Genomic DNA, 21,730 nt, shown 5'->3' with positions numbered 1-21,730 from the left:
TTATCTCATTATTGGTATTATTTGTACATAATTCGATCCTTCCAGTCAACCTATAAGAAATGTTGAAGAACAAAAGCAATGGATCTTTTGTTAAATCAATTGAATTATTTTCTATGTGTTAAAAAGAATGCAATTTTGTATCGAAAATCTTTTTTCTTAGACTTATTGAAATCAAAGCTTAAAGTTTGTCTTTGGAAATTTTATAATTATGTCCCATTAAAAAAATTGAATAAAAGTTATAAGTGATCACACAGATAATGATTTTCCTCTCTAGCTTATTGACTTTCATTCTCAATGACATAAATATATTGTAAAGTTACCGAATTTATTAAATTTCTTTTAAAATGAAGCAAAATAGTCCACCCCTCTCCCTTTGTTATAAGCATAAGAGTGTTTTAGTGATCACTGATCACATTTCATTCGATTGATTCAACAGCTGAACAATTAACACACAGTTAAAGAAATAACTTAATATACAAAATTGTCAAGAAATTTTTCCATTTGCCTGATCATGTCAAAGAACTTTAGAGATAACGGCGGGCGTGACTGGTCTACAGGAAATGCTTACTCCTCCATTGTACTTGATCCCAGCTCAGACGGTATTAGAGGTCTTTAAACTCTACATTAAATCTGTATTGATTTAGATTGACTACACTTTGTTATATCAAAAGTTCTTTGGAGGTACTTAAAGAAAGATATAGAGATAACGAACAGTATTCAATCTAAAAGTCCATAAAACAAATTAGAAGCAGAGCAAACATGGACCTCCGAAACATCAGAGGTGGGATCAGTTGCCATGGAGGAGTGAGCATCCCCTGCTTACCGGTCACACCCGCCGTGTGCTCCTTGTCATGAGCGGGAAGTAACGGAAAAATCCGTTGTCAGTTCAGAAATAAATTAATAATGGACTAACAATTAGTATATGAAAAAAAACACCAGTCAGCATTTGACTAAATGATTAATTGTTTTTGCTGACAGGGTCATTGTTTCGACTACGAAATGATGGTTTTAAACGAGACTGCTGATATTCATGTTTAATCAACTTGCTTGTCAATTAAATTTACTTGTCTTTAGTAATTTTTAATACGTAGAGCATTTGTACTTGTGTATCGAATCAACTGAGATATATACTCCGTATGCAGGTGATGACGCTACATTGCTGCATAAATAAATTCATAGATATTTTTTTTAATTTATAATCATGTTTCAACTACACATAGCTTAGGGTAACCACACACTTTGTTATTTCTGCATTTGGTGTCATCTGTAAAAAAAAAAAAGTATATAGAGTTGAAATCCTTGTGATTTTCAATCAAAAGCAGTATCCATGCTGAAAGATTAAACAAATCATTAATTAAAATATATTTGGAACTTTTGGGAGAAATTCGAATGTAAATATCTTAAATGTATTCGATAAATATATTCTTTGATATTTCTAGAATTCTAAAAAAGACATTTTTTTTTATTTCTTAAAACACAGAAAACGTACGAAGGCATCCATAGACCCTGTTGCAGTGTTCGTCACTTCCACAGGAACAGGCACTCCGACAGCCATGAAGGTAGAATCCCTCCAAACAAAGATTGGTACACTCTAATCCAAATGACCCAAAACATGCTGTTTTTAAAAGTACAATAGTGAATTAAACTTTTCACATATTTTTAAAGACATGCTATTGTTTCAAACACTGATGTTTAATTTCATTATCCCGACAAAGCATTGAAAAGTGAGGGTACATGTATATAGAGCTCGGGATGCCTAATAGGTTTTGAGGTACCCATCTCTTAACTACCGGTACTCCTCTTATAGCACTGACTTTAATTTTAATGAAATTTTCATAGAATTTTAGTTTCCCATGGGCACTGCCATTCTTTCTCTAATTTTGAAGGGTATCCATCTCTTAATCTATTATCCGCTACTCCTCCTATAGCATTGAATATTATAATATCTTTAAAGATACTTTATTACGCAATGCAATTGTGCACGTTCTATTTCATTTTTGGATCCGACACTTATTTCGTGTCTCTCAGAACAAAACAAGGATTTTGCCATTATAATGATATTGGAGGCGGGACCATTTAGTGGGCTAGGTTTGTGACCGGTAAGCAAGGGATACTCACTCTTCCTTGGCACGTCATCCCACCTCCGATGTTTTGGAGGTCTGTGTTTGCTTGCTTTACTCCAAATTTGTTTTGTTTAAAAAACTTTCAAGCTTGATTACTGTTCTTTATCCCCACTCATTTCATATTGCAATGAAAAAATCTTAATTAAATAACTTTAGTGGGTTAAAGTGTGTTCTAGACCTATCTTTTTTGAAAAGTAATTAATGGAGGAAATTTTGAATACGTTTTTTTCAGTAACAAGGCCGTGTCTTCAGAATATCTCTTAATTCTAAGCAAAACGAAATCTTCAAATTTTCATAATGTGACCATTTTTATATATATTTGCAAACAATTTGTAATATTAAAGCTGTTGAAGAGAAAATGGAAAAAAAATAATTATGATAATAAAAAGATAAAGAGAAAATAAAGTAAACCGTATTATAATTAGAACCCCATACATTTTTTGTAAGAATTATTTGAAATGCAAAAATGTTGAAAGTCTTTTGTCTGAGGGATTTTATTATGTGAACCACATATTTCAGGATATTATAACCAAGACAAAGTGACAGAACCAACAACAACAACAGCAACCAAGACTCCAGGTACAGTTATCTAGTAGCTCTGATTGCTCAATTGTAGTGCACTTTATTAAAACAAATATGATGAAACACGATTAGAAAATCATAACAGTGTGACCAAAAACAGAGGCTATTTTGAGAACAAATTTTATTAAAAACTGTATACTTTCTCAGCAAAAATCATTAGCTCGTTGAGAAACCAACAGATCCACATATTCGAAAAAAAATATTTAACAAAATCTAAGGAATAAGGAAACCCTGATATGAAATTTTAACAGCATTCAACTTTGATATATGTACATATAACACGTTTTATTAATAATTGAGTAAACATTAAATTTAACAACTTTCCATGGATATCAACAAGTATAATCCTTACATTGTACACACTTCAGGGCCTGTGTGGATGTTTATAACAACTGTACCGTATATAGCTCAGCCTGTTGACAATCCCAGTTTATGAATCAATATTGTCAAAAAATGTGTGGAAGTTGTACCCCAACACCAATAGCAGGTGAATAGTTTTATCGTTGTATTAATTCGCCTTCAATTCCACTTGATTAATCTGAACTTTTAATTATCATTAGAATAGGGTTTTGTAGATATATGGATGCATACATTTAACATCTGGTGCATCAAGTAAATATGGCACTTTATCATTGCCTTTCATTTAATATCTATTTAAATGAATGGCATGGTTCCATGATTGGCAATATAGAAGAATACATTCCTTAACAGAAAAGAATATTAAATGGCTGCCAGCATTTATTAATGTTATTTCCTTTTATTTCCTGGGGAAGGGAAGATCTTTTGGTGAAGATTAAAAATAAAACGTTTGAAATTGAACAATGTGTCTAATATATATTTTATATTAATCATGTTATAGGATAGGAATGTTAAACTTTTCTATTTTTTTTAATTTATAAATGTATTATCATTAAATTTTGTGCACCTCGCCTACACTAGATTTAAGTAAAAAGGTTCTCTGGATTAAAGTAAAACCATCTAGTAAGATTGTTTTATGCACATGTATAGACCATATCAGTTGTCAAATCAAAACTATTGGCAGAATATTGTAAAAAGGTCATTAATTCGTATGACAATCCTTCATGGAAAGATGACTGATTTGCTAATACGTTGCATTCACGGAATTACTACAGATCAATAATAAACCTTTAAAAGCTAATTCTACAGAGGTTATTGCTGACCAGAAACAAAACCAATCAGATTCTTTTAGCATATTTTATTGATTATAATAATGTTATGTGTGCATCTTATTTAAATTCCCAGCATAGTTATAGGTATAGTTCTAGTTATGAAATGAGTGCAATATTTCTTAAAGGATGGCTGGCCAGTTGTATATAAAGATATTTTATTATAAAAAGAAGAACTGAAAACACTGCGTGATAGGTGTCAAACTATTGGCGTACTTTTAATGGCATAAAAAGAAGAATAAGTGTAACAAGTCGAATCGGTAGACTAGAGCAAGTCTTACGCCGGTTTTCTTTTAAGTCATGTGGTATGGTTTTAAAAAATCTTAGAAAAGTATAAAAAATGATAATTTCCTATAATTGTGTAAAATTTTATTGAGAAGTCTGTGAGGGAAATCCAAGTTCCAGTATTTACAGCTCTGCTGCAAATACGCACATAGGGTTAATAGAATTTTATTTTGAGGAGAGACACGTTTCTAGAACTTTGCCATTCTCCGTGTTCGCAAGATCTCAGTCGATGTGAAATATTTCGTCAATGTAAATAATTATTACTCCGAATCCTATCACAGCAATATTATTTTATGCATTAGTAAGTATATGCAATTTCTTTTTAAAAAGTATTAAACTGTTATTTGAAGTCAACAATTACAAAGTTTCATTAACAAAAATTGAATCTATCATTTTAAATTTCATGGCTTCTCATACATTGTACTTTTTTCATATTGAATCCATAGACTTCATCAATATCTTTCACATTACTTCTTTTTTCAACTTCCATTTGTAATTCATCCGAAGCAAAATCAAGTGCATTTTCTTGTTTGTCTTCTCTTTTGTTTCTATTTTACTTAACGGAACTATATGGTCGCTGTTGTTCCAAACTATCCGGTTCCAATGCTTTTGAATCTGAGCCAAATTCTTGTATCACAGATACATTCCAGGAGAAAGACATTGTTTTGGATAAAAAGAAAAATTGTTAAGCAAATTATTACTGTTGCTACGTCCCATCATGCTTGAAGGTAACAACTTCTCGAAGAACTTACTTGAAACATTTGAATAAAATTTCTGCATTGGAATTCCTTACCTGTTAAGTTTCCATCTTTCTTTTCAGTGCAGTGTCTTCTTCTCTGCCTAAATAAACATTAATTTTAGACAAAGAAACTCGTTCATTGAGATTAGTTTTTCAAAAAGTAAATGTTCGTAAGACTACTTCACTTTTGAAATGTCCCATTCAAAAAGTGAGTGATTTAAACTTTTAAGGTGATTGTAGATGACATAATATAAGATAAAACTAGTGATATTTTGATTTCTTTACAATCATACTTTTAAATACAGATAAAATGCATAGCCCACCATTTGTACAGAATATACAGCATAATCCATAACCCAGAAGAAACACCTATAGACCCAGCTGCTGTTAAAACTAAATGGTGCGTTTGAAGTTCTCCTTTTGTGCCTATGATTTCTTTATCTTATCAAGGAAAAGAAATAAGTTTATGACATAATCAGAGGCACTAAGTCATCAGTCTCGCTTATTAAAATTAAATGTAAAACACTATTTTTCCTATGTTGTTAACTATAGTTTTCAATCTCCAAAGCTAAACGCTATGTTTAGCTACAACTCGCATTGTCAATTATCTTTTAGATACATCAGCAGTCTCGTTTGAAGTCATCATTTCGTAAATTCTATGATGGGTACAATAACCATGTCAGCAAATACAATTTATCATTGAGTCAAATGCTGACTGACGTTTTTCATACTAATTGTTAGTGCATTATTTATACACTGAATGGACGACGGATTTTTCCGTTATTTCCTGATCATGACAAGGAGCATACAACGGTTGTTACCGGTAAGCAGGAGATGCTTACTCCTCCATGGCACCTGATCCCACCTCTGATGTTTTGGAGGTCCCTGTTTGCTCTGCTCCTTTTTTGTATTGTTTAATGGACGTTTGATCTTGAATACCGTTCGTTATCTTCATATGTTTAATCTTCACTGTCTAAACGCATGGCTAAATAAAGACATGCTTCCCCAAGTCTGTTATAGCAGAATGCCGAAACTCCATACAATATGCCTTCGATACATTGTATTGAGAAATCTTATCTATATTTTTTGTGAAATAGGGAAGATACAGTTGAGCGTAAAATAATTTTAGCAATTAAATTATGCATAGAAAGATAGCAATAAATTTAAGGCCAGTGTCAGTGAAAATCTATTTCACCAAACAACCTCGATTAAAAGCCAAAATTAAATTCAACGTTAAAATTTGTACTAATACGGTAAGAATCGAAAATTATTATCATTGTTAAAATATTTATAAGTTCAATTTATATTATTTAATGAATGATACCATTGTTGTTTTAAATCTAACGAATAAAAAAGTATTAGTGTTTGTGTGTGTTTGTAATTAGTTTATTTGCAGATATGATCTCGATATACCGGGAATGTTTTTGCATCACCAGAAAAAAAAGTGCATGATAGTAAAAATTTCGATGAGCAATAAATATGTGTCTGCATATTGTTATAGAGAAAAATGTTATACTGACATGATAACTCATATTTACATTATCTTGCAAGTTAAATACAAGATATCATTATATATGTTTCCCGTGTCAGGATTCATTACATAAAATTAACAAGAAAGCAATTTAATTTTTCTATTGAAAAATACCAGAAATTAAAACATTTATAACTTTTTATACCAAATTTTTGTATACATCACACCAATGAGTATCACTACTGCAGTTACACTTCTCACGACAACCATGTCCAAAGAATCCAAACTCACAAGGTTTAGAACAGTTATATCCACTGAATCCAATACAAGCTGTAAATTAAATTGGATAAAAAACTTTTTAAAGTAAGGTCAATCTCATCGTTTTGATTTATTGCCGAAACAGATTTTTAATTTAAAAACTAATACTCACGTTCGCATGATCCCGGGTCATTTCTATAATAATCTCTACAACATTCATCCTCTGCAGTTATACTTAAACAAAAATACATTGTATTACAGTTTAGATAGTGATGCCTTATACCATTATATCAGGAAGTCTAATAAATGCCCTCTTTATATAAAAATATTGAAAAACTGCTTGTATTTCTTTCTATATACTCGTTTTCCCGTCTTTTTGTTTTCGAATGGTTTGTTACATGACTGTACAATTATTAGACAAAAGGTTAGGTAGTTGAAAAACATTTTACACAACTACATGTTTATATTTTAAAATTATTGCTATCTTAATATTTGGTACATGGCTATCTCTTTTGGAATAATGCATTAAAAACATTACTTACTTGCTTTTGCAAATGCTGATATTTTTCTCTGAAGAGTAAAGGAGAGAAATAAATAAAAATCTGTATGTTTATACATTTTGTTTACTCGAAATGCACCAATCAATAAAAGCGTAGATTTAAATTGATTTAGAGAGTTAGGTATTTGCTTTGTGGTCGGGAGCCAGGGAATCGATCTTTGTTGAAATCTAAATTCTCACTCTTCCGTTGCAAATGATCCAACCTCTGATGTTTTGTTCTGCTCCTTTTTTGTGTGGTCTTATTAAAAGATAAACCATTTTAAACCGAGGTCTCTTGTTACAGTAGGTGATGGTATGATAAAGAACACTCACTGCCCTGAGGTTGTGAATGCTTTTGTATAATAAGTCTAAATGTAAAACACTTTACCGGAACACTTTGACATCTCTCTATGATTAAAATAATTTGCATTTGATATAAAGCTGCATGTAATGAAACAATTTCCATCAATCTAGTTTTGACTTCGCTTTATTTCAACCTGTTATAAATATCAATTGCTGATCTTTGGGCTTATAAAAATTGGGGTTGATTATCAGAGAGCTTCCTTGACACACGTTGAAAAAATGTGTATATCTATTGCGCGCAAAAATGGCATTTACTCTCGATATTTTTTTTAAAGATAAATATTGTATGTTGTACATTTTTAAAAAAAACTATTTTAATCATGTTATATATTTTATAACCATGAACATTTCACTTAAAAATCCATAAAAAACTCCTAGTTACAAGTATGCATCTAAGCGCTTTGCAAAACAATCAGTCAGATTAAAAGTCCTTAGCATGCATTAATCTTCATTGATGACAAATGATAAATATTCATAATTTTAATAAACTCAATTTTCTTACCCGGAAGGGCTTAAACAACAGTTTTTTTTTATATGTTGTGTTTTGCAAGAATTAAAAGAATATAAAACATACAGGGAAGGTAGAATTTTGAGATAGCGGCAGAAATAAACCGAGGAAAAAAATGAGAAAACAGCACTAATTTTGCATGCAATAAATATTTTTAATGGTTTGTATGGTATTAAAATATTTGTCATCCTTCACCAATTTTTTTTCAAAACTTTTCGAGAACAACAAGCTATACAATCTCAAAATGTAGTGTTTTTTTATGGAAATGATACAGTAAGTATTTAACCCAAACTAAGTTTTTAGGGGAGCGATTGAATGCTCTACCGATTGAGCTACATTTTCACACTTGATAGAAAACTGATGTCCTTAATCTTTTATAATTAAAGGATGAAAATATAATTTTTTTAAAATACTTTAATTACGAAACTATGTTCGCGTAAACGTGTTTGTTTTAAACACCTTACGATGCTACTTGCCTGTATGACAGTGATTAAAGAATTCGTAAAATTTTGGTACTAATAAGATTTAATACCTGAAAACATATTATATCAATATTTAGATCTTAGGGACTCTATATCAGTTAAAGAAATAAAGTTTCTGAACATTTGGGAAATGGGGGAGAGGGAGGTCTATTTTGAAAATGTGCTTTGAACAAGGGCGCGTTGCAAAGATGCTTTTTATAAATTTTGTTAAAGATAAATATTATATGTTGTACAATGTTTTGAAGAGAAAAACTTGTATTTTATTCTCATGTTAAAATATTAAGGAATTTAATTTGTTCAGCACTAGAATTATCGATAAAAATTCCTAGGTTACGTGTATATCTAGTCCTGATGCAAAACAATCAGTCAGACAGCATTAAAAGTCCTGTAGCATGCATTCATCTTCATTGATGACAAATGAATAAACTGAACAGTGACTGAGTAAGCGGCTAAATAGGGGTCCTCAGATCCGAATATGGCGAATATATTCCTTTTGATAATGGTGTTCAGTTTTAAGATAAACATTTATTCGGCATTCAGATAAATTAAATAGTAAAGGATGTTTACCATGCAAACAATTCCCACAAAAGGGGGACTCTCATCTTATACGAGGGATGATCAAAAAGTTCGCGAACTATCTCTATATCTACAAAACCACAATTCAGATTAGAATGAAATTCGGTACACACATAACTATACACAAGGTCTATAAATGACATAATTATGCTGAATAAAGTTTTTCTCCTTGTTTGTGACGTTAGAATGTGAATATGACGTCACTATGTAGGTCAATTGTGACGAAAAATGGTTGTCTCAGTCAAACTCGTTCAACAAACGACTCCACAATTCATTGTATATCTTAGAAATCCCTCTACTGTATCATATAATAATCTGTACACGGTTTATTAAGATAATTAAGTTCCTATTAATTCAATTAATGATTAGATTGATCGTTTTAGTGAAGGAAGGCAGATGGTTAAAAATGATACTCGTCATCTTGCCCAGTGAAAGCAAGTTCGAAAAGATATATATATTTAATTAAGCAATTTGCTATCAAAGACCTCCAATTTACACTTTGAAAAATAGTTGAATATTTGAAGAATAATATAATTATTAAATACCTAAGATTTCGTTTACTTTATATTTTAAACATATTAGATATGATGAAAAGGAGGCACCAATTCTCTATCCATCTTAATTAAAGGCCTCTCCTGAGACAGATAATTTGTGTTTTAATGGTCGCCATGCTTATTTTTGGAAGGGATATTCTTATCAAATACATTCTGTTGCCGAGATTTGACCATTTCTGACAAATAAACTGTCTTGTCATAAAAATTAATTCACATGGAAAAAAAATAAAAAATCTTTCAACTTTTGTGACAGAACGCTACAGAGTGCGTCACGTGGCCGCCAATATCAATATTCTGTTGTAACAGAAGTGCAAACCCACAGCTTTTCACCTAGGAAGCGATTGAATGCTCTACCAATTGAGCTACATTTTCATTGATAGAAAGAAATGAAGAAATGATAATATAAAACAATTATAAGGATGTTTAAAAATATAATTTCTTTTAAATACTGTAAATCACTTTTTATCCACGAGAACTTTATTTTCGCGAACATAATAACGCGGGACAGTGTGTTCGCTAAAATTTTGTCTCGCTAAACAAGAGTCAATGACTATCTAGCGAAAATAAGGTGTCGCGAAAATTTAGTGATCTACAGGGACTGTACATGCAGATGGTAGATATTCAGATCACGAAGCATATTAACACATCCACTAACCCGGTCACACCACTGGAAGCTCAAACAATTACAAACAATTACATTCCATCTTACACCCATGGCCATAGAACCCATCACGACAAGGATTGGCACAATCTCTACCAAACGATCCATAGCATGCTAAACAATGGAAGAATTTGACATGAAATTTAATGACATTCTCTAAAAGTAGAAAATACATTTTGAATATTGTAGACCTATAATTGTAATGTTACGGAAGCCCATTTAGGACCTATAAAAAATTTTAGGTGTAGTGGTTGACTTTTGAGTTCTAATGCTTTATAATTTATACATATTACTTTTCCTACATACTTAACACCCAGGTCCGTGTTCTAAAGGAGGTGGGTATCCGTTTTCTAGGGGGTCCAAGGTCACTTTTTACTGATTTACTGCATCAATTTAATATCTCTGCAAATTCCATTGGGGGTGGGGGTGGGGTTCGAAAGATACACGCATGCCTTGTCATGATAGGGAAACAACGAAACATTTCTAGGCAATTCAATCTGTAGATGGTGGCCAAACAATTTGTATGAAAAACGTCTGTCAGGATTTTACATATTGACAGATTGAATTTTCTGACAATGTCATTATATCGATCATAAAACTTGCAAAGTGTAGGCTTCAAACGAAATAATTGATATTTTTGTTTCACCAATCTGTTTGTCAATAGAGTGTCTAATTTTAGAAATTGTCCATTTTAATGCCATTTTAATCCAAAATGTTTGCATAAATGCAATCACTACTTTTCTAGCCCCCGCCCAAAAGAAATTCTCGATGTTTTTTATCAGACATTATACACAAGATACCGGAAACATATCAAAGTACGCATTTACATTAGTAAACTCGAAATATCATTACGTCGATTATTTTGTTTTTAATTCTACTTTGACAGTTTTTTTAACTTTTCTTGCCACTTCATATTATAAATAATATTCTTTTGAGCATTAACTGGTTGCTGAAGTACCAGGTATATGTATAAATAAAATACACTGGTATAAATAACGTACGTTCACAAATACCGGATACATTTCTATAATCTGCACAGCATCTCATTTTCCCCGTAATTCTAGAAAAAAAATTTCAAAGATAATCATTTTAATTCAATTATTCTCCTTTTTTTAAAAATCTCTAACCTAGTGAAGTGAAATAAAAATGAGGAAATAAATGTATGTCCTTGAAAGCAATTTAAACATGAACATAAAACAAATTTTAAATATTGTTCCTTATTTTTGACTTTAAAAAGAATCTTTCAATATAAGAGTTAAATAACAAATACAATTAATATACTCAGTTACTATAAATATCAGAATATACAGTATTCATGTACAATTTCCAACCTTTCATTTCAATAGAGGTACAGGAATAGTAGCAGGAGCTTATTTCCAACAAAAACTTAAATGAAATCCAAGGACATGATAATACATGTACATGTATGTTCCAAGAAGAAGGTATGGTTTCCATACAAATTTTGCCCCGTGATTTTCTAAAAAATGAAACTGGAGTAAAAGTTGAAAACTCATGCTTTTTAAATAATTGAAATTCAATGGAGGAAAATCATACATGTCATTTTTCTCACATGTGTTTTTAAATGCTAATTATGACGTCATAAACATGTGCATTTTCCCGTATTTTCTTATAAAGTTGCAGAAGACACCAATTTTCAATGGAATTTTCTTTCAGATAACATTGTCCACAGGCATCGCCCACAAAGAACTAAAGATATATGATTTGGTATAGAATTTTGCACCAAATATCAAAAAATTAACGTGGGCGACGGCTGTGGAAACAGTTTTCTAAAGGTAAATCACCCTTGAAATGAGCCAATTTTGAGTTTTTTTCTGTTGAAAATAGAGAAATGCTTCACATTAATGACGTCATATTTGCAGAATGGTAAACCTTCATGCCATATTCTTTCCTGATTTATCAGAGTCATTTATTTAACTGATATTTAAGCCAGTTTCAAAAATTTTTGATGTCATTACATTTTAGGGCGCAATAAAGCTAAAACCATACCCTTTTCAATTCATGCAATTCAAATTTTGTACATTCTTTCAGCAGGAAAGGAAAAACCCTAATTATATCATTGTACATATCATATTTAATTTTGTTTACCATAAAAGGAATTAGGAAGTTTGTTTTTAAAATAAAGAATTCTTTTATATATATACCACAGAATCGCTTTTTTCGTAGTTTATTTATGTATTTTTATTAAAAAGGGAAGTCTTGCAGAGTTTATATCGAAGTTGAGGAAGTATGGAGTTTTATTATATAATGATTTTATCATTTTTGTCGCTATGATGTTTCGAATCTCTTAATGCATCGAAAAAAAATCTTCAATCAAAGAAATCGGTAAATTTTGAATGATTTGTAAACTTCATTGGCACATGCTTGGGATCATGTAGAGAGCAAGTAAAGTAATTTGTCTTTCGATTGATTGGATAACATACAAAAGTCGAATTATCATAAGACAAAAACATTTCATTACAATGTTGCTGCTACTTACGGATCTTCGCAGAACTTTTGCTTTGTTATCTGTGCTTGGAGACTAAATATTAAGACATAAATTAAATAGCCAGATAAGAATGCCATCTTGAATCTGTCGTATTAAATATGTAGTTTACACAGACATTGGATCTCATTTCCCTGTGATTTGTATTAATTTCCCTTTTTCGTGTGTTTAATATGTTCATATAGAAGAACAAAGTTTTTAAATGTTGGTTTTTTTTCCTGGAACGAGTGTAAAATAAATCCAAATTAATAGTTTTCTGTTAGACCGGAAAAAACACGCCGTTTAAACTAATAATAACATCAACAACTTTATCAACATTTCGGTTCGCCTGACAAATGTGTTCTTTCATTGATGGTTAGAATATCAAACTAATATCCCCGCTTTAATTGCTCCATTTCTTTTAATTGCAGGAGTCTCTCTTGAGAATTTTTCACTCATTTGGATACACCAACACTTGCAAATTTTTCCTAAACTCGGTACTTAGTAACACTGAGCAGTGAGGGATCTTTTTCGTTCCAATACCTAAACTGCGAGAGGGGACCTTAGTTTATAGGGTCTCATTCGAAGGACCGATCTCCCACATTGGGATTCAAACCCTCGACGTAAGAATCAACTCCTTACTCCGCGACTCTAAAGCAGACGCTTAAACCACTGCCCCATGTGGGCGACCAAATTAATAGACAGCACATAAATGAAGATACATGTAGAAGGGAATCCTTTTAGTCCACTAAGTGCTTATCTAGTTATGAGGGGGTATTGTACAAAACACTTAGCTATAAGTAATGACACTGTCATCTATCATACAATAAACAATAGAGTATAATTATACAACGTTTTGATGAAATTCCACCATACGATAATAAACAAAATATGGGGTTAATTATATTTCTACTTAAATTGAGAAATTCATCTTGAAATTTTTTAATCACTATTAATATTTTAAGAAGCTTCAGGTAATCCATATTTGGATACTTCTACAAAATAGGGCTAGTTTTAGTTATTTTGGATGTTTCACGGCTTTTAAAACCATCCCGAATGATAGAAGATAATAATTTGGTTTCAAATTGTTGGTTATTTTAACCTTGCCTATAATAACTAGATGCTGTGAATATTATATATATTCCAAATAAGAAAAAAACTGACAAGGCAAGAAAAAAAAATCACTGTCAAAAGGCGTTACAAAAATATTAAGGTGGGTACTCTAAGGAACTAAAAATTAAGTGCATATATAACCGTCATAAGTTACCTGTAGGTATGTTCCGCTATATATTTTCAGCATGTCATTGGTAAAGAAACCGCAATGCATGTATTCCTACGTTTTAACAAAAGTCGTTTCTCAACCCCTAATCGCCCTAAGGCTGAAAGTCAGAATTCTGAGACTGAAATGCAAATTTCCAGGACACACCCAAACTTATTCCTGAACATGAACTGGAAGCGTTCACAGAACATGATATGCTCCATAGGGTAATGTTCACATGATTGCGTCTATTTTCTAAATCTTCTGAAACAGGTTTTTTTTGTAATGAAAATAACAACTGTGGAATTACTTTAATTCGTTGTGTTCCATGTTCTAGGGTAAGCAAACTTTTCTTGGATCGTAGGGACGTAATTTCATGGGAAATTCGTATATTTAGAGATTATAAATAATACATATATTTACAAAACAATTTTTCGTTGGGTTTTTACTTCGAGGATAAGCGTAACACACGAGTATGTATGATTCCAGTTATTTATCAAAAGAAAAACCCATTCATCAATAGCATGGTGTTCATCACAACCCGGCTCCTTTTGTTTTAAGTCGTGTATCCACTATGGATCAAGCACTTTTTATCACTTCTGATCTATTAAAAGTCTAAAATGCCAGAATTCTTAAAGGATTAAGAATTATTTTATTGTTAGATATCCTTAATCAGCTTTTAGACAAAATAAAGCTGTGCGATGTAAACTATTCGGAAATCATTAATAGAGGATATATATATTGTGTAATTTGATATTGGCTCTATCCAACGAGTTGAAATGGTGTATATATTCGCGAGGCTTGCCGAGCGAATATACACCATTTCAACGAGTATGAGATAAAAGTCTTTCCTGGAAATGATAAATAAATAATCACACCTGCAGCGAAAAACTGTATGCATTATACCATCATATATCAAGGAAATATCTCTGCGGAACTATTCATTATTCATTATTCGTTTAAAGTGATCGTTTCGTAAATTCTATGGTCGATACAATGACCTTGTCAGCAAATACACTTTATCATAAAGTCAAATGCTGACTTTCGTTTTTCATACCAATTGTTAGTCCATTATTTATACACTGAATTGATGATGGATTTTTCCCGTTATTTCCTGATCATGACAACGAGCACACGGCGGGTGTGACCGGTCGGCAGGGGATGCTCACTCCTCCATGGCACCTGATCCCACCTCTGATGTTTCGGAGGTCCGTGTTTGCTCTGCTCTTATTTTGTATATTGTTTAATGGACGTTGAGATTGAATACTGTTCGTTATCTCCATATCCTTCCCATCAAAAGTAAAAAAAAAAGAAATCCCTCTAAGCTATCTTATATACTTGTAAATTATCTAGACAATCAAGGAAGTTTTAAGATTTTATTATTTTTTTAACATTTTATGATCTTTATTTGATAATTTTCATATTTATTAATTCTTTGGCTTCAACAACAAAGTACAAATCAGGTATTTATGATTGAAATGGTTCAGTTTTTCACATATTATCCTTGGCAAAATCTAATCTTTTTCATTCAACTCCAAGTTACAATCTGCAGAATCAAGTGAATCACTTTGTATGTCAATGTTACTTTTACTAGTGTCAGAACAAGTTTCATCTTTATTGGAGTATGTTGGTAGGTCTGTATTATTTTGATCTTCATTACTTATGCTTTCATTCTCACTCTTAATACAGTCTAGCTTCCTTTGTTTATCTTTATCATCCTGTCCTATGTGCATTGAGTTTGACCTTGCAACTAACAATGTATCCTCCAGAACAAGGGAAACATAGCTACTTTCTTCTTCAAAGTCCTCATGGCTGGTATTTGCGCATCGATGTGGTGCCATTATATTTAACTTGCTGTAGTTTTCATTGGTATCAAGCCTTTGGGGTGACTTGAACGTTTTATGAAAATCTAAATGATTGTAATCGTCTGAGTATCTGTCGCATCGGCCATTTCCATCCAAAAGCGACTGAGACCTTCGAAGCTTGATTCTTGAGTTTTGTTGTGACTTTGTTGATGGCTGAGTGTTTCTTTCTATTCGACTGAAGTCCGTGGACGTTGTAGGAAGTTGATTATCTGGCTCAATATACGATAGTTCCATGAAACTATAACCAGTATGCCCGTGTTCTGAATTATGAAATGTTTCTTAATAAATAAACACATCCATTTATTATATATTTTATTATTATTCCAGAGGATATTTATTATCAGTTTCTTTAAAATTATTAACAGATATAGTACATTAATGGATTGTTTTTGCATCCCTAAATTCAGAACTGTGGTCTTCACAATAGACACTTACATCTTTTAAACAAGCGTTGACTCTATTAATTGTGTTTTGTCTTTATTTTCTTATATTGAAAGCTAGATGCAGTTTTACTTTATTATTAAGAAAAATATTATGCCTAGGGTCACATAAAAGTAGCATATTTGAACAGATTTAATAATAAGCATACAAAGGCGGAAAGTAATCAGGTATAGCAAGCAAACTTTAAAAAATGATCGCACTAATAGATCAAGCTAAGTTCGAAGATATTACCACCCTTTACAGGTTTGTAAAATTCTTGTTATAAACCCATCTTGAGCCATTTTCCATCTTTGCAAATATTGAAATCTGTTTTAACAATTTATATTCTTTTAATTGGAGATGTTTTCATTTTTTTCGTCCACTATCTACTTTACCTTCAGCGTTCCTGTTTCCCTTGCCATTAACGTCTCGACATATATACCTAATAATTATGTAAATATGCGAATATCTTTTAATTCATTTATTTCCAAATAATAAAGGGACAAATAAATAATTCACTGAAACATTTCAATATTAAAGAAGGTAGGTTGTCGTTTTAAATAAATTTTGCATTTGACCATTACTTCATCCTTAGAATGTTTTTTTTTTTTTTTTTTTTTTTTTTTTTTTGTAAATTTAACATACATTTATACTTATTTTGCATTGTAAACTAAGCATTGATTTAAACCTAATGCACATTATCTATGGATGTACATATACCTTTTTGTAAACTGCTAACGTAGAATACAACATACCGTTTACACAAGAAACCCAAAATAATCCAAATAGCTGATGTCACGCCTATGGATCCGGCTCTATGAGAACTAATTGGTTCATTCCAAACGCGTAATTGTTTTCACATGTATCAATGTATCCAGCTTCCTGGTTATCTAGTTATTAATTACACTAGTTCTATTAACCGTGAAACATGATATGCTAGCTATTCAAAATTATTCCACAGTCTGTGTATGACAATGATATAGAGCATATCATATCATGATAAGTATTTTGTGAAAATGATACGAGGGGCGTTCAATAAATAATGTCATTGGGGCTCAGAAAGAAGCAAACGACGTTTTTCAATGATTTAGTCTTCACGATTTTACTTATTAATCTATTTTAATTCAAACACATGTCCGTAACATTTTTTATCCAATTTCTGATTGATTTTAGAACTCATTTTTGGGTATGACCCTTAGTATACTGGAAAATGGCAGATCCAATGATTTCCTGGACTTGTTTTATCCTTCTGAAAGGTGTTTTATTCAAGTTTGGAAATAGAAACAAGTCAAAAGGTCAAAGATCTGGCAAATATTGTTAATGTGAAAAAACATTAACTTACTGTTTATCCCGTAAACCCCTTTACTCTTAAGGGCTTGCGGGTTTAAACGCTGTCATGAAGAAATTCAATGTAGTGAATTCCTGAATCTGGGTCCTTTTTCTGATAAACCTTTCGATTTCTTTGCAAAGAAAACTGCTTTCTAGACACCTCCATATATCAAATTGTCTCCCCGAATACGAATTTGAACAATAATACCACTAATATTTAAGAAAATTGCATATAAATCTGTTTTTGTGATCTTGCATACCTTTGCTCTTGACAGACCTTCGTCGTTTTTATCAAGTACATCTTATGGTAAATTTTGTTTAAATGGTTTTAAGCAATAGATTCATGTTCCAATATCTGTTCGAATATAAAACAAACGTGGATTACTACAATTACTGATATTTTTAAATAATTGTTAAGACTTTTGTACACGCTGTCGTTTTAACTCATTTTTCAAAATACAGGGTGACCCAAGAGTACCAAGCTAAATTACTGTCAAACGTTTCTTAAAAACAGTGTAAACTACTCCCGATATGATGTCTATCAAATTTGCTATGCGTCTTAAAGTCAATCATACAACATAAAATATTATTTGTTGAAATTTGGCAAACAGTACATAAGTTGTTATAATTTTTGTTGGCAAGGAGGGTACCCATTTTTGATGCCCATTATATAATTTTTTATCTTTGAAATCCACCTGCTAATTTGTCTATAAAACAGGCATCGGTTGCTGTAAATGTCACATATTTCAGTGAACGTTTCTTTGGGATTTTTGACAAGTTTTACAGCAGCTTTAATGTAGCTTTTATTTTCACTCTAGTTTACTGATTCTTTACCATTCATTTATAATGCAGTGTCTCGAATAGCCCTCGTTTCCCAGCTTCTCACGATAAAACTATGTGATGAAAAGTGGTCACATAAACTGTTATAAATTCATTAAAGTTTCAATAATGAGAGAAAATCAAGCTTTATGTCATATGACTACTATGTTGTATGTCATCGAGCTATTGACATTACTTATTGAACGCCCCTCGTACATGCAGTTATATTTCACTATCAATGCTTAAAAGAGTTTTTTTTCTCAAACGTTATAGATAAATCTTTCATTTATTTTAGTGTTAAAGAGTCATTTCAGTGTCACTTACATGTATATCTTTTCCCTTAAATATTTGAAACCCTGGTGTTGTTTTCAATGATTATTTCAAGGTAAATTCTTTTCTTTTCCCTCTTTTAAATAAGATTGATGAAGTTTTGAGTCTGTCTTTTTCTCAGTTTTGAAAATTAAAATACATGTATTTTATTTTTGTATCAAAATTCGTTATCAGACTGTATTTGATACAGAGTTATATGATGAGTGATCTGAGATGCAACAGCCGTGAATAAAGGCTGAGCGTGCATGGTTCTTTCTATTTCAAAAACATTTTTATCATCATTTAGCCAAGACCATGTAGTTTCGAGGGTTGTTCGAAAAGTACGTGGTTGATGTCAGTCTTCGTAATACTACTTTAAGAAATTTACCAGCTGTACGACTCGCCTGTGAATTTTTTAATTGTTCCACTTAACCTTCTTAGAGTTTATTCAGGACTTTTTCCCCAAGTATATCATAAAATTGCGACACGAACTTCTGCTCCGTGGGGTTATACAACATCATCCTTTTGTTGTTAACTATGGGGGCTACCTATCTTCTCTAATTGATTTCCTTTTAATGAAGCAAAATATTAAGCCATAATTTTGAATATGAATAAATGCAACACTTCTTTTTTTAAAACTTGAGGGTTTTTTTGTTAAATTTTACATAGAATATGACTACAGACATTATTTAGAGTACTGTTTGTAAATTATTTGATTTGACCTGCATTGCGATCCCATTTTTGCAGACTTTAATTCTGGATAAGTTTGAAAATCATGAAATTGAAAAAAAAATAGTAAAAATAATTTCATTTTCTACAAATTTGGATAACATGTGACGTTTTATAAAATAAAAAATATGACAGAAAACGAACATCTTTCAGAAAAATCCACTTACGTATCTGATTACTATATCTTTCGATACATCCTAACTTGGCGTCACACAAATGTGTATCACTAGTGCAATTACACCTTTTGCGACAGCCATGACCATAAAATCCAATAAAACACGGTGTAGAACAGTTTTTTCCAAAGTATCCAATGCAAGCTGAAATTATACAACGAGTATTAGTTGAAAACGAAAATGTTTTGATCTATGGTCGATATAATGACTTGGTCAACAAATACAATTTATCATTGAGTCAAATGCTAACTAATGTTTTTTGATACTTATTTATACTATTGTTAGTCCATTATTTATACACTATATTGACAACGGATTCTTCTGTTGTTTTCCTGATGATGACAAGGAGCACACGGCAAGTGTGAACGGTCGTTAGGGGAAGCTTAGTAATCCATGGCACCTGATCCTACCGATCCGTTTTTGCTCTGCAACTATTTTTGTGTTGTTTAATGGACTTTGATATTGAATACTATTCGTTATCTCCATATCCTTCATTAAATAATTAAATTTAATAAGATGTAAAAGATATCTACTTACGTTTGCATAAACCTGATATTGTTCTATAAAAATCTGCACAGCACTCAGATATTCCAGTTGAACTAAAATTTAATAATTAACGAGATAATTATAAGCAATAACACGATTTTTTACGTTTCTGATAAAGTTATTTCTGTATCTGTAAAATTTCCATTGTTTATATGAAGTCAAACAATCAATCAAAACAAATCACTGATTTTTAGGAAAAATAAAAAATAATATAAATCGGTTTTCATTTACTGTGAAAAGAGGAAGTGGGAAACTGCACAGCATAACCTTTTGTAAAATTGTCATTCGATGTTAAGCAGGTTTCAGAAAGATAAATCAATAAAATCAAGAAAGATGAAGAACATACGGTAGTTGAAAAATCTTACTCGTTAATACATGTGTCCTCATTTGCATAAGAAAAAGAGATGAAGCACAAAACAAAAATGACAGCAACCCACATTGTGTTGGACAACATCTGCAAATATGCAAATAAATTCTAATGTTGAATCACACCGACTGTGTACTTAATTTATATATATGCGGAAATTCATAACTTTAAACCTTGGACGATAAATCCTCTTGAAATTTAAGCAACAAAAAGATATTGAAACATGAATTTAGATCACTATTCCATTATATTGAAATTTTTTATTTAATTATCAAAAATGAAAGAGGATGACTCCGTATTTATCATCATTTATAATCATTTAGTATAATATAACACATTTTGTGATCAAAAATGTAAACACACCTGCTACTGTTTTTCAAATCTGCGCTGCCACAAAGTTCATGAATAGAAGAATTGCACTTTGAATATCCACCATTAAATTAACAAATTATAAATTGATCAGGTAAACATGACATTCTGTGATATCATTTTTGTATTTAAAAAAATACAAAGGGTCTAGCATTTCGTATGTAGCCTTCAGTTTAACGACCAAATAAAAAATATATGAAATTCAGAAAACCCATCATTGTCTGTCAGAATTCTATCAATTTGTACGAAGACCTAGATACAATGAAGCGTTGTTTTGTTGTTTCATGGTCTTTTGGGCTCGAATTTTGTATTTTATCTTCCTACATGTTTCGTGAAAACGCCACCACTTGCCGTTGACCTATAATAGGTACTTAGGGCCATTGAGCAGTGAGAGATCTTTTTATACCAGCGTCTAATACGACAGAGGACCTCGGTTTTTACGGTATGTTCGAAGGAATGTCTTCCACGCTCCACGCACCGTAGTTGGATTCGATCCCAAGTCTTAAGAATTAACTCCATACACCTCAACTCTAGAGCAGACGCTCTCCCGATTCGCCAAACAGACGTCGACTCTATTTTGTCTCTTATTTCACTGGAATTGACATATGAAAGTTGGTATAATTGTTAAAGATAAAACACCGTCAATAAATCAACATGTCAAGATTAGGGTCACAGCAAGTGTTTTCTCCAGTTAGTCAGCATTTTACTTAATTTCTATTTCAAAAATATAAGCAACG

General features: G+C 31.5%; 1 protein-coding gene and 2 long non-coding RNA genes across 3 annotated transcripts; all 3 read right to left on the bottom strand.

The window, feature by feature from the left end:
• Window positions 1–6,522: 6,522 nt before the first annotated feature.
• On the bottom strand, window positions 6,523–6,875 carry LOC134238283 (uncharacterized). Its single transcript, XR_009985965.1, has 2 exons — window positions 6,818–6,875; window positions 6,523–6,717 (listed from the first exon to the last, which is right to left on the bottom strand). It is a non-coding gene; the product is annotated as an uncharacterized LOC134238283 (long non-coding RNA).
• An 8,598-nt stretch (window positions 6,876–15,473) lies between these two features.
• Window positions 15,474–17,201, bottom strand: LOC134238282 (uncharacterized). Its single transcript, XM_062720411.1, has 3 exons — window positions 17,108–17,201; window positions 16,748–16,794; window positions 15,474–16,192 (listed from the first exon to the last, which is right to left on the bottom strand). Exon 3 carries the CDS (start codon window positions 16,164–16,166, stop codon window positions 15,582–15,584), a length of 585 nt encoding a protein of 194 aa, XP_062576395.1. The 5' UTR covers window positions 16,167–16,192; window positions 16,748–16,794; window positions 17,108–17,201; the 3' UTR covers window positions 15,474–15,581.
• Window positions 17,202–19,744: 2,543 nt separating this feature from the next.
• Window positions 19,745–20,735, bottom strand: LOC134238281 (uncharacterized). Its single transcript, XR_009985964.1, has 3 exons — window positions 20,623–20,735; window positions 20,249–20,310; window positions 19,745–19,855 (listed from the first exon to the last, which is right to left on the bottom strand). It is a non-coding gene; the product is annotated as an uncharacterized LOC134238281 (long non-coding RNA).
• Window positions 20,736–21,730: the final 995 nt, after the last annotated feature.

The sequence above is a fragment of the Saccostrea cucullata genome, unplaced genomic scaffold (genome assembly GCF_032062105.1).
Source record: "Saccostrea cucullata isolate Sc308-1 unplaced genomic scaffold, CSIRO_AGI_Scuc_v1 ctg1059, whole genome shotgun sequence".
In the NCBI taxonomy this organism is placed as follows: Eukaryota; Metazoa; Mollusca; class Bivalvia; order Ostreida; family Ostreidae; genus Saccostrea; species Saccostrea cuccullata.
This window is presented reverse-complemented; position numbering and strand designations above follow the sequence as displayed.

Excerpts from the sequence above, each read along its gene's own strand:
- LOC134238282 (XM_062720411.1), bottom strand. The coding sequence starts at position 16,166 with ATGGAACTATCGTATATTGAGCCAGATAATCAACTTCCTACAACGTCC.